Source organism: Equus przewalskii, chromosome 5 (assembly GCF_037783145.1).
Source record: "Equus przewalskii isolate Varuska chromosome 5, EquPr2, whole genome shotgun sequence".
Taxonomy (NCBI): domain Eukaryota; kingdom Metazoa; phylum Chordata; class Mammalia; order Perissodactyla; family Equidae; genus Equus; species Equus przewalskii.
Window position 1 is genome coordinate 44,112,572 of NC_091835.1, and position 22,468 is coordinate 44,135,039.

The following is a 22,468-nucleotide window of genomic DNA, read 5'->3' on the forward strand; positions in this document are numbered from 1 at the left end:
TGTGACCTTATTTGGAAATAGGGTCATTGCAGATGTAATTAGTTAAAATGAGGTTGTACTGGAGTAGGGTAGGCTCTCAATCCAATACAACTGGTGAAAAGATAGCGATGTGAAGACACAGAGACAAGCAGGAAGAATGTGATGGCAAGAGTCACTTGAGTGACTTGGTGACTTGGGCAGAGATGGGAGTTACCAGCTGCAAGTGGAGGAATACCAAAGATTGCCAACAAACCATCAGAAGCTAGGAAGAGGCAAGGAAGGATTCCCCCAGAGGTTACAGAGGTCATATTGTCTGCTGACACCTTGATTTTGGATTTAGAGCCTCCAGAATTATAATACAAGTAATTTCTGTTGTTTTAAGCCACAGTTTGTGGTTCTTCGTTGTGGCAGCCTTAGGAAACTAATACGGAACCTCACTAAATAGCTTGTTCTAAATCCATCCTCTCCTTTTGTGTTTACCTGAAAGGTAATTGGATGTTGCCCATTTCTTCTGGACCCTTTACTTGCCGTAGATAGAAGCTCTTATGTCCACACCACTCATCACATTGTTTCTCCTCACTTGTTCCATAGTCTAGTAATCTAACTCACCTGGACTTTCGTCCAGCCTATCCCAAAGCAAGTACCAAGTGCTCATCACCTGCCCACATTGTTACAGACTCTTCAGCCAGAATATAGCTTGTGCTCAGAAGGTGATGGTGCATGTTAGGGTCTGAATGTGTCCTCCCAACATTCATGTGTTGCAGCCCTAACTCCCAATGTGATGGTATTGGAGATGGGGACTTTGGGAGGGAATTGGGGTTAGATGAGGAAGGTCACATGAGCACAGTGAGGCATGATCACCTATAAGCCAAGAGAAGCCTCAGAATGAAATCTACCTTACCAGCACCTTGATCTTGGACTTCGCAGCGTCTGGAACTGTGAGAAATGCATTTCTTTTGTTTAAGCCACCCAGGCTGTGATATTCTGTCGTGACGGCACAAGCAGACTGATAGAGTGCCCGTGCTTGTGCTTTGCTTTTGAAGACTGGTATGCTTCAAACCCAGCCAACACAATGTAGACTGCCCCTGGGCTTTGGTGTCTATATTGGTTTCTAAGGGCTGCCATAGCAAATTACCACAATCTTTGTGAGTTAAAACAACAGAAATTTATTCTCTCACAATTCTACAGACCAGAAGTCCAAAATCAAGGTGTTAGCAGGGCCATGCTCCCTCTGACGGCTCTAGGAGAGAATCCTTCTTCCCCTCTTCCAGCTTCTGGTGGCTCCAGGCACTCCTTGACTTACAGCTGCATGACTCTCATCTATGCCCTCCATCTTTATATGGCCTCTCTTCTTCCCTCTTTCATAAGGATGCTTGTCATTAGATTTAGGACCCACTTCGAATGATCTCATCTCATGCTCCTAAACTTAATGACATCTGCAAAGACTTTTTCATAATAAGGCCACGTTCACAGGTTCTGAGGGTTAGGATGCGGACATATCTGTTAGGGCACCACCATTCAACCCGCTGTGGATGACTGTGTGGCCTAGAGGAAAAAAAGTCAAAACCATGATGATAAATTATGATAGAAACAAAACTGGCAAAAGAAAATTCAAAAATGGTTTCTATTGGTTTCAGGCCATCACCTCATACTTTGCCTTGATAAAGATTTAAGCCTCCAGAGTTTCCATATGGTTGGAAAGAAAATAAAACTGCAAAGCTACTGAACTGGAAACTAGTATTTGATTTCCCACTTAGTGACAGGCTAAATTACAAAGATTGCAAAGCATTTTGTGTACACATGCTGTTCTTGCTTTGCTGTGATTCAGCTTTGGCAATTTACATTTATAGTGTTCAGCCAATTAAATATCTCTTATGAACTTAGGGCATTTACAGCAGGGAGGCAACACACAATTAAAGTTCTATCAGTTAGTCAGCTTCCATATGTGCTCCAGCTTTCAGCCTCAGTCTATTTCCACAGTGTCTTCCATATCCGAGACCTTTTCCTGTAGCTCATCAGTCTGTCCTCAAAGCAGGGGATTTGTGGGGAGCGTTGTTGGTCTGTTAGCACAAATGACAAAGGAGGGAGGAATTATGGAGCCAGGCAAAGCAAAACAAACAAAGAATCATTACAGAAGCATTTCACAATCATTATCAATAGTGCTGCTCTAATATTCGTTGAGTGTAATCATTCCGTTTGGTAGTCACTATATGCCAGTGCAGTCTGGTGATATTATTAGCCTTATCTTACAGATAATTAAACTGACATTAATGAGAGTTGAGCTACTTTTCCAAAACCCTACAATTTATAAGTGGTACACCCAAATAAGCCAGATGTTTTGACAAACTATCTATAAAGACATTCTCTAAAGGAAGTAGATTTCCAAAATATGTTAAGCAATAGAAGCATCATTTAAATAAGCTTATGGCTGCCAAGAAGAACTAACCTAAAAATAACACTGATTTGGTTGAAGTTTGCTTAAAATGTTTTATTTCTTAGGAGAACGATATAGACAGTCTTTGAAAACCCTTTAAAATGGAAAAATCAGTTATAAAGTAACTGTGACAATCTTCTGTTTAAAGGCATTTGGCAAGCAAGAATTTTGCCTGAGATGGAAAAACTTTTAATTTTTGAATTAGAGATCAAAGTCAGCATAGTTTGTCTTTAAGATTAGCTTCAACTTAAGCCAAGGAGCTTGAGGTTTTGTGATCTGGAAAAGCCAGAAGTGATGCAGAACCAAGGGAAGAGAGAAATCTGGGCAATCGAGGTTGGTTCATCAGGTTACTGCAGGTTTGCATCCCCATGCCAATAAGCACATTCAACTGCGGAGGAACTTCTATGGGGAAGCAGCAGAAGACCCAAGAACTTGATCTCTAAAGCATATGCTTTGCAAAGAGCTCTTGAACCAAGACAGAAAGAACATGAAAGAGATATCCCTGTTCTACCTCTCAAAACATCGTCAAATGTCTCCAACCTCCTTCGAAAGTCTTTCAACATTCTTCCCCCAGAAAAGTATTCCTATGTCAAAGATTCTTTGAAGAGATAATTGGCAGGAATTATGAAGAGTAAAACTTGTTCGCAATATTAACATCCTAAATGAGTAAATAAAACTTGTAGCGGTCTCTCTCCTGCCTCACTTAATAGTCTTACAGAAAGATGCATACTAGCCAGGTAATCCCATTTGTAGATGGTTACATATGCTGTTTACTGATATTTCCCTCAAATTTGTACAAGAATATAACTAGATCTGCTGCATTGGTTGTGCACTGCACGATTCCAGGGAGCGCTATTCACATAGACCACAGGGAAATCCAGCTGGCCTGACTACAACCCCTTGGTCCCATCAGACACATGACACAGCAGCTTAGAAACCCCTTTTTCCAGTAATATTCCTTGTTGAAGTGTGGTGGTTGTCTGTTTATATAAAAATGCCCTATCAACGCACCTCTGGATAGTAGGATTTATAAGAGTACTGATGTATACAGACATATATTTGGATGTTCTCCTAATTTTTACCCACTCATTACTGATTCATCTTTATTTTTGAGGTTTAATGACCAGATATTTAATTACTGTCAATCGTACATCTTGTAACATGGAGAATGCTCCCTACTCATTGCTCCTCACTCTTTCGTTTCCTATCTTCTCTAAGGCTCATTGCCTGCAGGAGAAAGACCTATATTTCCTCATAGAATAAGAAATATTTACGCAAATTGCATATATTTCAGATATCCTATACCTCCAAAAATCTGAAATGTATTTCTGGTTTCAAATTTCCCACTCCTTGAGTATGATACACATAATTCTTACCTCTCCACATGATCAACAAGTTAGCCAAGGTATTTATATGTTATATTAGTGGGTAATTACTGCAATAATGCTATAGAAGCATTATATAGTATAAATCTCAGTGACCTACAACAACATTGATTTTTCTTACTCATGGGTCTGTGGGACAGGGAAGCAGTTCTGCTTCAGGCTATGGATCAGAGTCAGGTCTGTTCCATGTGTCTCTTCATTCTGGGACTGGTAGCTTCCCTGGGCACGTTCTTTTCACAGCAGAAGGCAGAAAAACAAGAAGGCAAACCAAACTAAGAAAGCACATTTAAAGGTTCTTATCTACCCAAGTTCATTGGCTAAAGCAAGTTGACAACAGTGGAGTGAAGAGGTACACTCTGCTCCAAAAGGGAGCTACTGTGACTTTCTACGGCAAAGGTGGTATGATAATTCCATTACAGGCCAGGAGTGAAGGATAATCCAGTGTGAACTATAAGCCAATGTGATCAGTAATCCAATCCACACCATGTACGGAAATCTCAAGTCTATTCTCTGTCATTTACAGGAGTTGAAATTGATTGGACTGGATATTTCACACTTTGCTGCAGACCTGCCACTGAACCGATGTAAAAATCGTTACACAAACATCCTACCATGTAAGATTGTCAATTGTGCCGATCCTGCTCATGTCTTTCAAAGGCTGAAGGACAGTTATTGCAGATTAGTCAGTTTTTCTAATCTCTAGCCAGACCCAGCTGTGGTTTGGATCCTCAAGGCCATCTCTTCAATTGTATTGATCACATTTGTGTTTTGATGTCATTAGATCCTATTGTATGAGGAAGATTTAATTATTATGCTTTTAAATGAATTGTCTCTGAGCAGAAATGACTGACCATTTGGCTCTTTGGAGATCAAAAACTCTTAGGGATAAGGTAATTTGTGCTCTTCTAAACTATTTTCAGTGAGTTCATTGACAATGGAAGGAGGCAAATGGGAAGGGAGTGCAATGTGTTAAAATGCCTCCTCTTCCCTACTTCTGCCAGGTTCTGTTATTGCTTAGCATTTTGTCATAAAGGCAACATTCAATGAAAAAGTAATGTAAAGTACTTACAGGATGATTAAAATATATTCCAATATAGATTTAACTTTCCTCTTTGCTACACTCTAGGGGGAGCTGGGAGAGAGTGGAAAAGTGAAAGAGCAAGGCTGAAAAAGTTCCAGAAAGAGAACTTTCTCCTTAATAGAGTTTCTTGATAAACTTAGGTAGTATTATCATTAAAACACCTGACATCTATGCACATTTCAGAGTTTACTTTTCTCATTTGAACTCCATTTACAAAAAACCCATGCAACTCCACCTTCTCTTAGAGAAAAGTTTTCTCAAAGGTAGTGAATCCTCTGAATGTCCCAAGTAAAATGGAAATCATGGATTTAGGCTACATTCTTTAGCCTTCCACACAATCTACCAGGTATTTTCATTCCTGCAAATATTCTTCACAATACCCCACAAAACCTGGAGACAGTTCTTCCAAGGATAGGGGAGTTAGTGGGGAGAAAATGGTGATTGAGAGATATTTGCATATTTTTTTAGATAAGAAACTAAGATTGAGGTATGGCTAAAATATCAAGCTAAAATAAACTTTATATTCCTACTCTATCACTGACTATATTGACTTGATAGGAGTAGAAAGGTTCAAAACAATTCTTTCTTCCACTCTGATTTTTAATATCTCTTTTCTTCTTCTCTACAGACGACTTTAGCCGAGTGAGATTAGTCTCCATGAATGAAGAGGAAGGTGCTGACTACATTAATGCCAACTACATCCCCGTAAGTGAAAAATTTAAAAATACACAAATAGACAGCCGAATTCTAGCCCAGCCAGAGGAAGACTATTAGGGCTACAGGGATGCGTCCAACAGCTAAAAAGAGAGCCATTCTCCACCCAGCAATCCAGTTCTAAAGAACAGTTTCCATTATTCCATTTCAGAATAAAGAAAGGGGAGAAAAAAGCCCAGAGATTAGTAACGTTCAGGTTTCTTTGTAAAGGTCTAGTGAAAGTGAAAGTAAATAATTAAATACTAAAGATCAGTTTTCTTGTGTTTAAATTTCCATGTTGGCAGTTAAACTCAAAGGGCTCCTTCTGAGCCCCTGTGCTCTTAAAATGTCTGTAAAGATAATGATGTTTATCATGAAAAGGTGTGGGTGTGACTTTATAAGCTTCCCGAAAACAATGCTTAAAATCATACAGCCCTATATGGTCAGTTCTTCTGTCTCTTTGATGAGAAAAGGAGAAAACATTACCTAGGTGTGTGATCCTTTGCCAGGTTTATCCCCAGTAAATTTGCAGTTTTTTCTTATTTGTCTGGAAGAGCATTTGGTGTTGACACTGGCTCCTTAGGTGACAATTTTGTCACTTATCTTTCAGGGCTACAACTCACCCCAGGAGTATATTGCTACACAGGGACCACTGCCTGAAACCAGAAATGACTTTTGGAAGATGGTCCTACAACAGAAGTCTCAGATTATTGTCATGCTCACTCAGTGTAATGAGAAAAGGAGGGTAAGTGCCTAATGGGGTTGTCCTCACTTAGCAGCAAAACCTGCCTCAGCCGCTGCCACGGGTTGAGTGCTTACTCTGTACCACCAACTGCTCCACTCGCTTTATTTTTCTTCAGAGGCAAGTACTTTTGTTTTCACTAAATGAGCACAGTCTATTTCTTCCCTGGCCTGTTTGTTTGGAAAGATTGTTCTTGTCCCCTCAGGTGAAATGTGACCATTACTGGCCGTTCACAGAGGAACCCATAGCTTACGGAGACATCACTGTGGAGATGGTCTCGGAGGAAGAGCAGGACGACTGGGCCTGTAGACACTTCCGGATCAACTATGTAAGTCACAAAGCATAAGTTCGGATCTGTCCCCAAACTGAGGGATCCCCCCCAGGTGTCAGGAGACCAACCCACCATCATGTAAGACGCTCAGAGCACATCAACCTCTGCAACATTTCTTCCTTCCAGGAAAAAAAATCTCACTTTAATGTACTTGTTTCCCATTTCATCCACCATGGTGTGGATGAAATGGTTGGTCTGGAGGGCCTGGGGAGATGGAATAAAAAGTCTGCATTGTTCCATCTCAGATTAGCCCAGGGCAGCAGAAGACACAGAATTATTGCTCACAAGGCACGATTGAGGAGGGAAGTATTCTCATTACTTATACTAACCATCTGTGAGTACAATTAGGATATACAAGGCACAATTACATTTTACATTAAACACTTAAACCATGATTTAGTAGTTTGGGTTTGTTTTGTTTGGCTTTTTTTCTTATTTTGTTCTGGTTTAGTTTTTATTATTTCAAAGATACTTCTAGGCCTTGTTAATCATGGTTCCATATCTCTTAGTGAAATGCCTTTGATTTCTGATTGTTAGAATGTCAAAAAAAGGTCTACTTTTCCCATAAAGTTTGTTACCCTCTGATGACAAGCCTTTGAGCTCCTGCCGAATGTTTGTGTGCCAGGCTAGGTGAGGACAACGACATCAACTACAGTCACCCTGTTGTCTTCTTCACATAGAACAGTCCTAGAAAATGGCAGGGAAGTTTTGCTAGTATTCTCCACTTAAACATGCTCTATGTTGAGGACAAAGTTTAATAAGAAATTCCTCATTGAAATGTTCTCTGCTTAGAAACAGCCCTTCTCAACACTTTAGGTCAGGGGATGGAAACCGTGGCCTATGGACAAATTGACCACTGCCTGTTTTGTAAAGCCCGTGTGCTAAGAATAAGTTTTACATTTGTAAGTGGTTGAAAAAAATCAGAAGAAGAAGAATACTTCACATGAAATACCATATGGAAATTACATGAAATTCAAATTTCAGTGTCCGTAAATAATATTTTATTGAAAGACAGCCGTACATTTGTATACTTGTTGCCTCTGACGGCTTTTGTGCTACACCAAGCTTGAATAGTTGCAACAGAGACTGTGTGATGCATAAAACCTAAAATATTTAGTCTGCCCTTTACAGAAAATGTTTGCTGACTCTCAATGTAGACAATGAAAACAAAGGTTGTCTGCGTCAATGCAATATAAGCACTCATTAACTAGCCAGTTATTGATATTTGCAAGAGTTAAATCACTTCTTAACCACTGGAAGTTGGCAATGGCTTTTGCTACCATGAGGATCTGGCAAATCCCAGGATGATTGTAACAGGCTGTGCTTCATGCTGTTCCATTTCTTTGAAACGCCCATCTCCTCCTGTTCCCTAAGCACATTCCTATTCAAATAGAGTTTCAGCTCAAATGTCACTTCTTTTGTTAAGCTTTCCCTAGTCTCAAGAGACCTTTATCCCTTGTCTCCTCTGCTCCGGTCTCATGCATATTGCTCCATCACAGTATGCCAGAAAGGGTTACAATTCTCTCTTCATGTCTGCCTCCCCGGAATGCTGTGAGTTTCAGAAGCAAGTACCCTATTTCAATAATCCTTAGAATCCCAACTCTTGTCCATTTAATAATCTTTGTGGAATGAATAAATCAGTGAGTGAATGAATGATTTCAAAAATAATAAAGCACTTGGAAAGCACTGGACTTTCCATCAGAGATAATATTTGACAAATGAATGCCATTTGAACTATGCTTTCTTTCTTGGCTATTTCAGCCGGAAAGCCAATGCAAACTGCTAGAACAAATGTTTCCCTGGGTTTGCATTTAGAAGAAAAAAGTTGCAGAGAAATGAATAAGGTCTGTTCCCACATCTGTTACCTTGACAAGGAAGAGTCATACAGCTCATTGTATGGTCAATGCTGTGCTTTCTTGTCCTTGGTCCTAAACAATGACCTATCTTTCAACGACAATCATGTGAAGGGCTTGAAATATAGGAATAAAGCGTTGAATAATAGTGTTTTCTGGTAAAGTGTTTATACAGTAGTTAGAAGCATTTGGTCCCAGAGTGCCACCTTTTGGCCATAAACATACAGAATCTAAATTTCAATCTTCCTGGATGAAGGTTAAATTGCCAAAGAACATTGTGCTGTGGCAATGAATACATTGTTTTATTTGTTTCATTTTGTATATATTCTTCTTTATTGCTTCCATATTAATATGTGGAAAATTTCAGAGTACACCAGATAAAATTACAAAAATGAAGAAATCAGGGTAAGAGAAATTTTGGAATGGCTCAGTAAGATGTAACAAGAAGGGTTTTCTCATTTAAGAAGAAGGAAGGAAAATGACCGTAACACCCAATTTGTCACTTTCCAGTACTTGAAACTTGGCATGAATTGAGTAACAACTGGAGGCTAAAAGCCAGCAAAACTTGTTTGTTCCCATGGATGTGTACCTTGCTATTCAGGTGACAGGGATCACCCTGATATGTAGACCTCTGCTTTGCAGCTCAAGCAAGACTAATGACAATTTACGTGTTTCCTTTTTTTGAACCACCTTGCATATTTTAGCTAGATATATTTTTAGATCACCTGTATTAGAATATATATATATATATATATCCTACAATGTACAAGTCTTTGTGCTAAGTCTGCAATCAGCATTTGAAAAGAATCAGCATTTTCATGAACTTTTCTGGGCAACCAAATTTATCTAGTGATTGAATATCCTTAAATCCTCATGATGTTGAGTAATTGAGTCATTCTACACAGTTTATTATGCTTGGGTTACCTTCTTGCCATACTCCCCGAAGACAGCATTGAGGGTAACCAGCATATTTGCAGACTTTGTGTTCTATATATATGTCTAAGAAACATCCCTGAACACAATGAGGGAGGCACTGCCCACAGCTGGGGATGTACGGCCTTAGGTGTCAAGGGGACAGTGGGTCTGTGAAGTACTGACTTGTGTTTATACTTACACAAATCTTGTATATTTATTTATGCATTTTATTTGTACATTTATTTATATTTATATAAATTTTACTCTGCCCAAGACCACTGACTCTTTGCATTTCATTTCTCTTTAATACCTGACCCTCCACTTTAGCCCCAAACTCATAGCCAGGCCAACTCTCACAAATTATGATCTAGAATTCCACCTCCTGAGTGGATTCTAGGCTCTTCACGAGTTTGAGGGGTGGGGGATGAATTCGATTTTCATCTAATCTGAGGCCTGGGTTTAGGATATTTCTGACAGTTGATAACAAGCTCAGAATAAATCTTTATGCTTATAAATTAATAGGGACTGAAAAAAAGTGAATCTTGAAGGGTCCACATCCTCACTGATATTTACTCAGTTCAGAGAGAACAGCGATATGTTTGATGGATGAGATAACATGAATAGAATAAATATACAAGTGTACCCACTTACTAGGATTCCCAGAACCAACCACATAAACGCTCGGAGCCAGACATGAGCTAGGGTGATCATCAGATGGTGTTGGTGATGATGACAGTATCTAACAGGCACCATCCTTTACAAACATGATCACACTTAATCCCCACAACAACCCTGTTTTTAGGTTATGTTATACTATAACACCTAAAAAGACCCTTTTTAGAAATAAGAAAACTGGTGTTCAGCAATTTATCTTGGATCAAGTCCCCTAGTATCAGAGCCCAAGACAGGGATTGCCATATAGTTGACTTTTGAAGGTACAACTTTGGGTAAAATCTGTAAGGGAACAAGAGAAGCAGGATGGGACAGGGCAGGAAGAAGCCACCCACGGCTGTGGGTTCAGCTGAAGTCCAGCCTCAGCTGGGTCCCATGGAGAGCGCTGGGGCATGAATGGCACCATAGAGTTAGTAGCCCAAGAGGCAGTTAGTGGAGGACAACTATGAAGAGAAGGGCGCAGCTCTATGCTGTTAGCAGCAGCTGGGAGAGGGGTGCACCAGCCTGGCAAAGTGGACCCAAGGCGGGCACCAACAGCACCTTCCACAGTGTTTAATTCATTGCCCAAAGCTGATGCAATTGCTAAATGGCACAGCCAGGATGCAAACCTGATCTGCTTAAGCTCTTATCTCTACACAGGCACGGATTAGCCTATTTATCCTACTATTTGAAGCTTTATACAATTAGTATTTTTTTTTCAGGGCCTGCTTTGTGCAGACACAGTGCTCAGAGCTAGAAAGGGAAGTATATCAACCAGGAGTGGGATGTGGCTTTACCTTCTTAGACCATTAACTTGTGAGCTGCAGGGGAGGCCTGAGCCATCCTGACAGTGGACAGAGAGATTAATACTTGTTTTGGCTTTTTCTCCTAAAGGCTGACGAGATGCAGGATGTGATGCATTTTAACTACACAGCATGGCCTGACCATGGTGTGCCCACAGCGAATGCTGCCGAAAGCATCCTGCAGTTTGTACACGTGGTCCGACAGCAAGCCATGAAGAACAAAGGCCCCATGATCGTGCACTGCAGGTAACCTCATCAAATGCATTTGTGGTTAAGCACCATGGGCTTTGTTTTATAGAGAAAACAGCCCACCATTCCATAAACCCCTGATCAGATTGAATTAATTAATAATGAAATGAGTTACAAATTTTTAAAAATATATAATTAACTGATGTCTGCACGCCTGCACGGCTGCTCCACAGCACAGCATGGATTTCAGTACTGACTTTAAGCTGATGCAGCTTGCTTGCTACATTCACCTGTTAGACCAGAGAGAGCAGTCCCAGCTTCATTCACACAGTGATAGTCAGAAATGTGACGTTAGAAGACAAACCAACCACAATTGCATACTTAAAAATCAGTTAAGTAGAAAACATTGTCAGGGCCAGCCTAGGTGGCCTAGTGGTTAAGTTTGGCACACTCCACCTCAGTGGCCAGGTTTCCGTTCCCAGGCACAGACCTACACTACTCATCTGTCAGTGGCTGTGCTGTGGTGGTGCTTCACATACAAAATGGAGAAAGATTGGCAGTGGATGTTAGCTCAGGGTAAATCTTCCTCAGTAAAAAAAAGACAAAAAACAAGAAAATATTGCCAGGAGTTCAATCTTCCTTTTTTTTCAGTGCTACTTGTAGTTGTTTTGTAATCACCAATTTATTTTCAACAGCATAGAAGCGCCGTCTGAGTTATGTGCTATCTGAACACTCTTTTGCAGTGCTGGAGTCGGACGGACAGGAACGTTCATTGCCCTGGACAGGCTCTTGCAGCACATTCGGGATCATGAGTTTGTTGACATCTTAGGGCTGGTGTCAGAAATGAGGTCATACCGGATGTCTATGGTACAGACAGAGGTAGGAACGTAATCAATATATACTTTTAAATTTGCCCTTGACTGAAAAACTTACCATTATTCAATCTCATGCTTCAAAACAATTATCTTGAATTTTTTTGCATCTGCCCTTTCTAGTTTCAAACTGTTTCAAAGTATAAAAAAAATAGATAGTATCCCCTAGAAATTCATTTGTTGTATAATGATTGTACTTCTGTTGGCATCATAAACCCTTTAGTAATCCAGACTACCTGGAGGTATCTGTAATAGAATAAAACCTCTTTGAACAGACTGAGAGTTCAGTGAAGGTAACAGCCAATCTGGGTGAATGCCACCAAATGGAGACTGTGGAACTGATGTGATTTAATTTATATTTAAAATGCTAGACTTGATTCACTGTTTGTCATTAGTTTGTCCTCCATGTGACTCTCTGTCCCAATTCACTTTTGATGATGATATGGGTTGGATTTATGCCTTCTGTACCCGTTATGATATCAAGGATTTCCAGCTCCCCATCTGCTGTCAGTTCTCTTGATCTAAAGGAATGGATTTTTCATTGTAACAACATGGGAGCATCCCTAGAAATACCCAGCAGTGTTATGTGCTTCCTCTTCCTCCTCTTCACCAAAGTCCTCTCCTCCCTTGAAGCCGTGGAATGTATTTAGGCTGGAGAGGCAGCCCCAGGCAGGTGCCAGCAGACAGCATCACACTCCTTGGAGCAGCAGTGGCCATGCACCCGTTTGGGCCCCCAAACCTAAGCACAATAAATAGTGTCTTCATAATGCCAGTCACCCAGCCGTCGTCGCGACTGATTAGCTTCAGGTGTACGATAATGCCTTTTCTCAAGGAGTGTGTGTGGGAGGAACGCTTGCAGAGTAGAACACAACCTGCCCTGACCTCTTAGCAAATATCCTAGAGATTAAAGGTGGCCTTGGTTTTCCTTATGCTTTTCCTGTCAAGCACCACTAGATGTCAGTGTAGCTCAAAAAGCCTGGAGTAATGGCCGCCGTCTCTTAACACTTCCGATTTCTCCTTTTCCAGCCTTTCTACTTTTCTCTCCTGCCTTCCCATGCCCATCTGATCCACGCTTGGCACAGTGCTTCCGATGTGTTTAATTCTGAGCTCTGGCAGATCATACCACTTCGGAAGGAGTAACTCATTCACATTCAGATGTCTCATGGATAATGAGGGTGCAAGTCATGTATTTGTGTCCTCTCTTCCCGGAGCTCACATCCCAGTCGTGTTGCCTTCTAATTTATTACTGTGGAGACATGAGCATTACCTTGTTATCATAAATTTAAAATGTCCTGGTTTCCCAGAGAAGCCCACTACCTAGTGATTAAACAGTACTTTATGAATTGGTCCATATTTTTGGCTTTCGCTTCCATAAATTTACGTCCCAAGATGTGATTAAAACTCGCCATTATGTATATTAATCCCCAAGCTTCAAAGGGGCAGCCTTATTGTAAGTATTTTGGATTCCATGAATTGTCTGCCTCATTGACTTAATTTATACCTTTTATAACTTTATAGACTTTGATTATAGCCTGTTTGCTTTTGTTCCCAACTACAAAATCTTAATCCCTTTTTAAAAACTACCTTCACATGGCCGACCCTCCATCCAATTTTCAGCACCATTATCTTTCCTCAGGTGTGGTAGTTACGTGAAACTGGAGCAGCCACCATGTGCCTTTCTGCAAAGCTGAGCAAATGTTTTCTCCCTAACTTTCCTGCTCCACATTTTGGTTGTTTGACTTCTTTGTTTATGGTGGTTATGGCATTTTAGGTCGACATCTCCAGGGAAACAGTCTTTTTTAAGTATGATATCCCTTCCCTGAACCCTCATGGGAAAAGTCAAAGTCAGCAGAAGAGGCGGAGGTCACCATGAGTTAATTATTTTTCCAACTGTTCCAGCTTCACTCTTGAGTTCCCTCAGGATTTTGCTGTGGATGCTCTCAAGTTCAAGTTATTTATTTATGTCTGTTTTGTTAGTTATGTCTGGAACATCTTGTCCATTTACCTTTGTTTTTCCTCCTTCCTGTGCTTTTCGTGGTTCAACCTGTATTTTGAAGGTTAGGATTTTCCTAACATCCTCCTTGAGACTGTTCACACCCCAGTCCTGCTGCCTTCTAGTTTACTGACGTTATTAAGTAAGGAGCAGAGGAAAAAATTATTTTCTTCAACTTTGTCATCCCAGAGTATCCCTTTGACATTAATCATTTTCAAATGGCCAGAATGATTCTCCAGCTGATTTCTGACTATGTATATATATATAAACAACCTATGTATTGTGTACCAGGTTGCATCCCATAGCTGGTTTCTAATTGTCCCACCTCCTCTAGACTGCCCATGACCTTGATTCAACCACCCCACCCCAATCTAGAAGTAGCAGGAGTAACTAATTAAATTGGCCCTGTCCTCAGATGCACATTTCAGGTCACTGCAACATGCTGCATGGGCTGTATTTTGATATGCCCTCCTCCCCTTTCTCACCTGACCAGACACACTGCATGGTCCTCTGCACAAGAGCAGCAAGGGGTACTTAGAAAGAGAGTGGGGGTCATCAGGTCAGACCCTACAAGAAGGCCTGGATCCCAGCATGACACACACAACTTGCTCTACCTCTCAAAGCTCTCATTCCTCATCTGTAAAATGAGAATGACAATGTTCATGAACTGTTGTAAAGTATACATGATGTGACATGATATAATCTAAATATGTGCTATAAAACTGTAAAGTGCTACATATGGATGGTGTTTGCCTCCCTTGAGCTCTCGTCTATTTTTATCAAATGTTTTGTTTGATTTTTTCTAATAGGCTTCCCTGGAGGTCCATTAGGGTTTTGCTTTGAGCAGCCTGTCCGCCTGATCTGCAGCTTAGATTTCTCAGGAACACTCAGGGATGTGTTCATAAATAGTCTTTTATTTACTTTTCCTGTGGTCTAGCTACTTTTTCTCTTTTGGACACAAAGTTTGTCCACTGAGTAGTTATGGGATGAGAAACCAGGCAGTTTCTGGCTTTATCCATGCCCAGTGCTTGACACACCAGAAACGATGGAGCGATGGGTGATCATGAAAAGGAGTAGCTCAGTTATTGATGTGACACCATCACAAGATAAGGAAATATATTTTCTCCAGCTTCTTAAAAATAATACAGGTTAGGCTAAGAGATGAACCCAGGGAAGTCTGAAGTACAGTAGTCCCCCCTTATCCATGGGGGATACGTTCCAAGACCCCCAGTGGATGCCTGAAACCATGGATGGTACTGAACCCTATATATACTATGCTTTTCCCTGTACATACATATTGGAGGTACAACAGCAAAACTAGCACAAATTTCTTTTTTCTTTTTCACAATTTCTCGGAGTATTTATTCTTACCGTGGATCTTAGCAACCTCAGCATGTGATTTGTTTTCTTTCCTTACTAAGTTGAGGACTTTCACCTTTTCCCTTAAAGGAAGCGTTTTTTACAGCTTCTCTTTTCAATATCCGAATTGCTGGCATCACTACTCTTGTGCTTTGGGACCATTATTAAGTAAAATAAGGGTTACTTGAACACAAGTGCTGTGATACTGTGACAGTAGATCTGATAACCTATTAGACAGCTATTACCTGAGTAACAGGCAAGTAGCATGCACAGTGTGGATCCGCTAGACAAAGGGATGATTCACGTCCAGGGTGGGATGGAGCTGGATGGCACAAGATTTCATCACACTACTCAGAATGGTGTGCAATTTAAACCTTATAAATTGTTTATTTCTAGAATTTTCCATTTAATATTTTTGGGCTTTGGTTGACTGTGGGTAAATGAAACTGCAGAAAGTGAAACCAAGGATGAGGGGGTACTTCTATATTTAACCTCATCCTTTACATAAAGTTGCCATATAAAAAGCTCCTTGAAATTCTGTGTCTACCTTAACTGGTTCTTATTTAACGGTTATTTCTAATGGTATTACCTATAAAGAAATTCTGGGAAATAAAGAAAATTACCTTGATTTCATGGCACAAAGACAGTTACTCTCAATATTTTGGCATATCTCATCTCAGCCTTCATTCAAGGACAGCCACGCATTGCTTAATGATGGGGATATGTTCTGAGAAATGCGTTGTTAGGTGATTTCATAGTTGTGTGAACATCAGAGAGTGTACTGAAGGGGAACAAAATTCGCCACTCCAAAATATGTCTCTTTAATGTGAGGATTATTTTAGACTGATTATTTTTAGGAAACAAAAGACTCAGAATGTTTTTCTTGTTTCTTCTCCCTGAACTGCCTAAAAGAATTCAAATTTTAAAAATCCTGTCTCAGGAAGCAAGCTATCACCTTAGCATAACATGAACTAGGTGGTAGACGGTGGGGGGATGGTGGTGCACTGGGGGTGCGGGGGGAGCCTCTGTGTTCTTCTGTTTCTGTGTAACCAAACAAACACTTGTTTTCCAAATGTTTGCTCCTTTGCGCCTACCTGTGAATTGTCTTCCTTCCCTTTGAAGTCCCTGACTCCCACACCCCTAACATCTTTTTTCGTCTTTAGCTGAGGATGGTATTTAAGGTGAGGGCTTCAGCCATTTTGGTGGGCTTCTCCCATGTATACATGTTATTAAACTTTTGTTTCTTTTTCTCCTGTTTATCTGTCTCATGTCAATTTAATCCTTAGACAAGCCAGAAGAACCTAAAATAGTAGAGGAAAATTTCTTCCACCAGTGTAGTACTTACACAAACCTGGATGGTATGGCCTGCTACACACCTCAGCTACGTGGTGCTGATCTTATGTGACCACTGTCATATATGTGGTCCATCATTGACTAAAATGTCCTTATGAGGCACATGATGGTATAAATTTACACAGTTATGCTTGTATGCTATATAAACCATGTTAATTTTACATTATGATTTTTCACTTCACAGTTTACTATGTGAATCATCTCAAATAGCCTAAAACTCTATAAATCTCATTTTAAAACTCAATGTTTCATTACAGATATGCCATTGCTTACTTAAACCATTCTCCTTTGTATGGGACATTAAATTGGATTATTTGCCACTTTTTTTTTTACTGATATCTGTGTCCACAATGCTATTTATTAGCACTTTATTAATTATGCCTCCACTAACAATAGATAAAAATGACTGCTTCAACAAATTCAAGTCATCATTGAATGGTACATTTTTTGTTTAGCTTTTCTCACTTCATGAATGAAAAACAATTGTTTTAATTTACATTTTTGATTACTGGGCCATTTTTTGATATGTTTTAATATTTCCTCAGTTTGCTTCAAAAAAAATTTAATAAGCACAAACTAAGTGCTAGGTATTAAGAATAAAAAGACATAATCCCTGCCTTTAAGAAATATTTCATCTAGTGGTTGGTGTATTTTATTCATCAATTTAAGCATGGAGGTTACTGATTTGGACGAATATTAAGCAAAAATAAAGATATTAATGTTTCATCATGATTCCAGAAACTATTTTTGCGTCCCATTTTCTGGTTTTCCCTTTATTCGTTTTACTTTTTTTTTTTTTTTTACATACAGTAGCTTGAAATATTTATTTGTAATTTAATTCCATCATTTTGAAATTTAGAAAGTCCTTCTTTAAGGAATTACATTAAGAATCAGAGAGGAATTAATTTATACTTTCTTCTATATTTTTATGGCTTAATTTATTAAAATTCCTGGAATTTATTTTGGTGTTTTATGAGGTGATGCATTTTCTTTTCCAAAACAGCCTCATAATTTGTTGATTGAATATTCATTGCCTTTAGCATTGAGTAGTGATTGTCTAAGCTCTATTATTAATCAAAATATTTTTACTGTTGATTCTTTTGCATTTTCTAGCTATAAAATTATGCCTTATAAATAATGAAAATTGCTTCTTTTGACATCAGATCATGGTATTTAATTCTGCCACAGTATTAAAATATTATATCTTTTCAGGTTTTTTTTTTTTGCAGAAAATTATCTTGCTCTGAAACATGTTTTTGTCTTTTCTTCCAGGAGCAGTACATTTTTATCCATCAGTGTGTGCAACTGATGTGGATGAAGAAGAAGCAGCAGTTCTGCATCAGTGATGTCATCTATGAGAACGTTAGCAAGTCCTAGCTCAGAATCCGGAGCAGTAAGTAGGGAAGAGTCCATCATGAGTGCTCTGTCTTAGAACAATGGAAGGGGACATGATAGGATACAACAAAAGGCAGCACCAGCAGTCATACGTTTTGACTCTGACTCCACAGAGGTGGTCACAGGGAGGTAGGGAGAGAGAAATACCGTAGTAGATCTTAGAGCTTCAGTGCACCTTCGTTGATGGGTGTGACATGCAGAAGCTTTGGCAACTCATGATGATTTGACCTCCAATCCCTCTGCCCTGAACTTTAATTTACTCTGATATTGTATCTGTGCCTGAGATACCAGGATACTACCATCCAATGCTATTTATCTAGATATTCTGTGCAAATACTTTATTGATTACAGTGGTCATGCAAGAGGTTACAAAGAAAACATGAACTAGAGTGGAGACCACAAAGAAGAAAAACAATATTGACAATAGTCTCAGGATAGCAGAGTCTAGAAATGCCTTGACCTCATCCGTTATGTGAGCACTTACTTGAGAGCTTCGTGAAAATACTGGTAACATATTCAACGCCTTGTGCTCAAATTTGGACTAGAAAATCAGATTTTGGAGGTGTAAGTAATCGTGGCTGAAGTAGCAAGTAATCTGCCAATTCAACTCAGTAAACAGAATGTGGAATGGGGGGACGACTGAAGAGACAGGAGAGGACAGGGACGGGGTGCCTTGTGGGAGAAATATAGAAGGATAAGTAGCATATGGACTGGTGGGTAGCAGGATAGGATTAACATTGTACCTGTGCAGCCATCAAGAGATAGCTAAAAAGAACAAGGTGGCAGGAAGGATAAAGAATGAGGAAACACAGAGAGAGGCAAATTTGCCAGTAGAGGGAAAGACATTCAGATCCACAGAAAGGAGGCACAGATAGACCCATGTCCACATGGGCTGTGGAGCTGAGTGCAATGAAGGCTAGTGGGGGAGTTAGAGGAAGTCTCTGTACTTCAGCCACAGAGCTGATGATGGGCGGCTTTGCTCCCCGAAGCTGCTTACTGTGTCTCTCTCTCTCTTGTTCACAGGACAGGACATGATGTGTACCCATCCTCCCTTGCTTCCAGAGTTTTTGGGGGGCCTTGCTAGCCATTTTGCTAAAAGGAGCCCCTGCTTTGTAGTATGTGGCCAAGGAGATAATTTATCTCATAGAAGCACCGGGAAGACTTAGCCTTAAAGAGCCTACAGTGTCTTTTGGACTCTTTCACTTCTGGACATCTAATAACGGACCCAATTCAACCAAACACCAGAAAGGTCCAGATGCTCAGCAAAGGGCAGGAAGCACAGCACTTCCGAAGAGTTTCATTGGCCCTTTGCTGGTTGGGCTGAGTTTTTGTTGTTGTTGTTTTAAGTGCAATACTTTTTTTATGTGTGTGATTTTATCAGAAAGTTGAATTGTTTTCTGCCCACATGATTGACCAAGTCCCTAGCCCAGGAAGGAACGGGCATTGTTCGTATCAAATTATACCTCATTGTTAAAAAGAGGCATGGCCACACATGAAGAAATGGGAATTTTACTTTAAGGAAATTGAATCCGCGATATCTGTACACCCAACATTAAGCTGCTGGATCAGGAGCGGGGAGGGTGGATGAGGGAAGAGAGAGGGGTCCTACCCACAGATCAACTGCATCTCTTTTCCAAACATGAAAAGCTGTAATTCAGCTTCAAAGTGGAGTAGAAAAAATATTTGTCTTAATTGTTCTAGTTCTTGATGGTTTTCTTCCTTATTAACAGTAAAGTGTTTCTTCCTTGGCCCTCTTGGACTAATGCCACTGTCCAGGTTCTTTTTCAACAAACCAGATCTGGTTCGGAAAAGTTTGAAGTCTGACTCTTTAGACTCCGTTGCTGTCTGAGCAATCTTGGTGCCTAACTTTGCATTCCTTTTTCTGTTGACTCACCTCCACGTAAAAGCTATTTCTTTGAGAACTATAGGCTATGAAAACGCACTTTCTTTCCCCCAAAGAGCTGGGAATTTACGAAATTATGGCAATGAACTGCAGCATGCTAGGACAATTATTTGGCTACTTTTTTTTGTAATATTGTCAAGCGTCTCTATGGATTCCGACAGAGATTTGTTTTGTTTTCTTTTCTTTTTGGTTGTCAGTTTCATTTTAACCAGTGTAACTAGTAACATTTTATTCTTTGGATTTTGTATAATTACAGTACATGATTGTGTATTGTGATATGAATACTGTCAAACGGACATTGATGGCATCGTGAAGCCTGTTACTTTGTGTCACTTCCTGAGAAATAAGAGGTGATGGTATGGATATACAAAGGAAAACATTTTGCGTTGAGAGTAAACACAAGCTGGCTGCTTCACTGTGGCATTGTGGCTGTCGTGGCCCTTTCTATGTGAGCTTCCAGGGCCTCTGCTCCTCCTGTGTGTCTGATCATTGCTCCTTGCCCTGGCTTGCCTCCACTGCTGATCGTCTTCATGAAGCCGGGTACATAGGATCGCTTTAATATTTTATCAGTGACCTTGTGATGGTGAAGGATGCCAGGTAACAGCTCTGCACCCTACCGTCTCTTGCCACTGAGAAGGGCTGGCCACAGCAGACCCTGGCACAGTTCTTTGCAAGACCTGGCCAGCGAGGCCCAGGTTCACCTTGCAGGGGGAATGGCAGAGGATGTCCATACCTTGCAGGTTAACAGCTTGGGCTCCCCGGGGATTGTCACTTTGGACTCACCTCCCTTCCTCCTGTTCTCGCCTCCCTGCTGCCTCCTCCGTCCTCTCACTGCCACCCCTTTATTTCCCTTCTTGGATGTGTTAATAACATATCACGCCATTCTCAGGAACACACATGGCTAAAGAAAGGTGGCAAATGTGTATGTGAATTCTTAGATTTTCACACTTGGACAGGTCAGGAGTGAAATGTGCAACTGTGGATGAGCCGATAAGATGCGTGGTGTGCTGGAATGCATTTCCAGCTTTCGCAGGCTGGAACATTACTTCCCTGAAACTTAAAGCACTTCATACATATTTCATGTTTTTCTTGAGCACCCCTTCAAGGTAGGGATCAAGTGATACCAGATCAATTTTCCCAAAAGAGAAGATGAAGTATTCAGAGTTTAGACTGGAGACTCACAGTTCAGACCACAGAAAGGTCACACTAAAGCACTTTACCAGATCATTCCTTCAGGGGTCTCTACAGCTGTCACTCTGCTCACTGGTGCACTGGTGCCCCTCAGTTTGTAGAGCTTATGGTGGGAAAAGCATCAATCTGTCAGAAGACCTGGGTTTTAGTCTCAACAGATGACTAGAGCTTATCTCTTGAGTCTCAGTTAATACAGTGTAGAATGACCTACGAACAGCTCTATATTTTGCAGGAATAAGGAGTATCAGGTACAATAATTCACTCAAAAGTGCTTTGTATCTTTTTCTTTCACGTATCCCAAAGCTGCTCTAACCAGTTTAATTTCCACCCCATGACTCAACTTTAAGCATTCAGAGGGGAACGTGCCAGGGCCTCTGTATGATTAATTAGGGTTTTTTTTTTTAATCATCTGAGTAGTGCAATGTACTGAACACAGAGGCATTAGCACATGCAGTTCCCAACAGCCTGCATAGTGCATAGAAAGAACGGAAGACTTTGGAATTACAAACTATTTAACTTTGAGTGTTACTGAGAGCAAATTCCTTGGCTGCAAAAGTCAATTTCTGAAGTTAATTCAGAAACTACCATTAGGGTATAATTTATAAATTTAAGAGTTAATACCAATATATCTACTAGTACACATTATATGATTTTATTTAACTTGAAAAGGAAAGAAAGTGGAGGATGACAACTTTTTTTGGGACAGCATTCTAATTCAGGGTTTACAATTCTCCACTACAAAGTCAACTTTGCCCCCCAAATTTAAAATTAGTAAAGTCAGTAAGATTTTTTTAACCTCTTAGAAAATCCATTTAATGTCTTATAAAACCTTTTTCAGATTTTATAATATCTCTCCTTTTCTTAAGCTGTCTCTGCCCCACAAAAGGTGATCCATCTCTCAAAGAAGGCTATGGTGTCAACATGCAAAGCAGGGGCCAGAGGCTTTGCATCCAAATTTTTTGCGGACCATATGAGAGCTGCTTGCTAGAGGACTGGCCCTTAGCCAAGGAGTTAAAATTACTGAATTCAATTTCTAAGAGCCAAAATCCTTCCTGCTTTCTAGCAAGGAGGTCTTCCTTTCCACCTCGGGAAACGTCTGATGTAATGTGCTTCAAATTATCTGGCTCGTTTCCTAGCTCACAGATCTCTAGCCTGGTCCTTGGCACAAGCTCAGAGTCCAGAGGCCATGCCCAGGACTGAATATAACATCCACTTTGGCCAAAGGAGTTATAAAGCAACAAAAACATAACACATGCAAAAACCGCAGACTTCTACCCCCAGTTTTTAACAGCCCCATTTGGATGCATGGAAAGGAAACTTAAGCCATGACGTCTCTGACACCTGGC

The 22,468-nt window shown here is 40.3% G+C and overlaps 1 protein-coding gene across 2 annotated transcripts in view; it reads left to right on the top strand.

The window, feature by feature from the left end:
- The window catches only part of PTPRO (protein tyrosine phosphatase receptor type O), a 222,172-nt gene extending 201,818 nt beyond the window's left edge, over window positions 1–20,354 (top strand). For both annotated transcript variants that reach the window (XM_008515607.2, XM_008515605.2), the window contains 8 exons: window positions 4,322–4,412; window positions 5,508–5,584; window positions 6,183–6,317; window positions 6,520–6,642; window positions 10,959–11,113; window positions 11,800–11,935; window positions 17,906–18,026; window positions 19,052–20,354. In XM_008515607.2, coding sequence (XP_008513829.2) covers window positions 4,322–4,412; window positions 5,508–5,584; window positions 6,183–6,317; window positions 6,520–6,642; window positions 10,959–11,113; window positions 11,800–11,935; window positions 17,906–18,010 — 822 coding nt within the window. In that variant the 3' untranslated portion in view covers window positions 18,011–18,026; window positions 19,052–20,354. The remainder of the gene's footprint in view (window positions 1–4,321; window positions 4,413–5,507; window positions 5,585–6,182; window positions 6,318–6,519; window positions 6,643–10,958; window positions 11,114–11,799; window positions 11,936–17,905; window positions 18,027–19,051) is intronic.
- The last annotated feature ends 2,114 nt before the right edge of the window (window positions 20,355–22,468 follow it).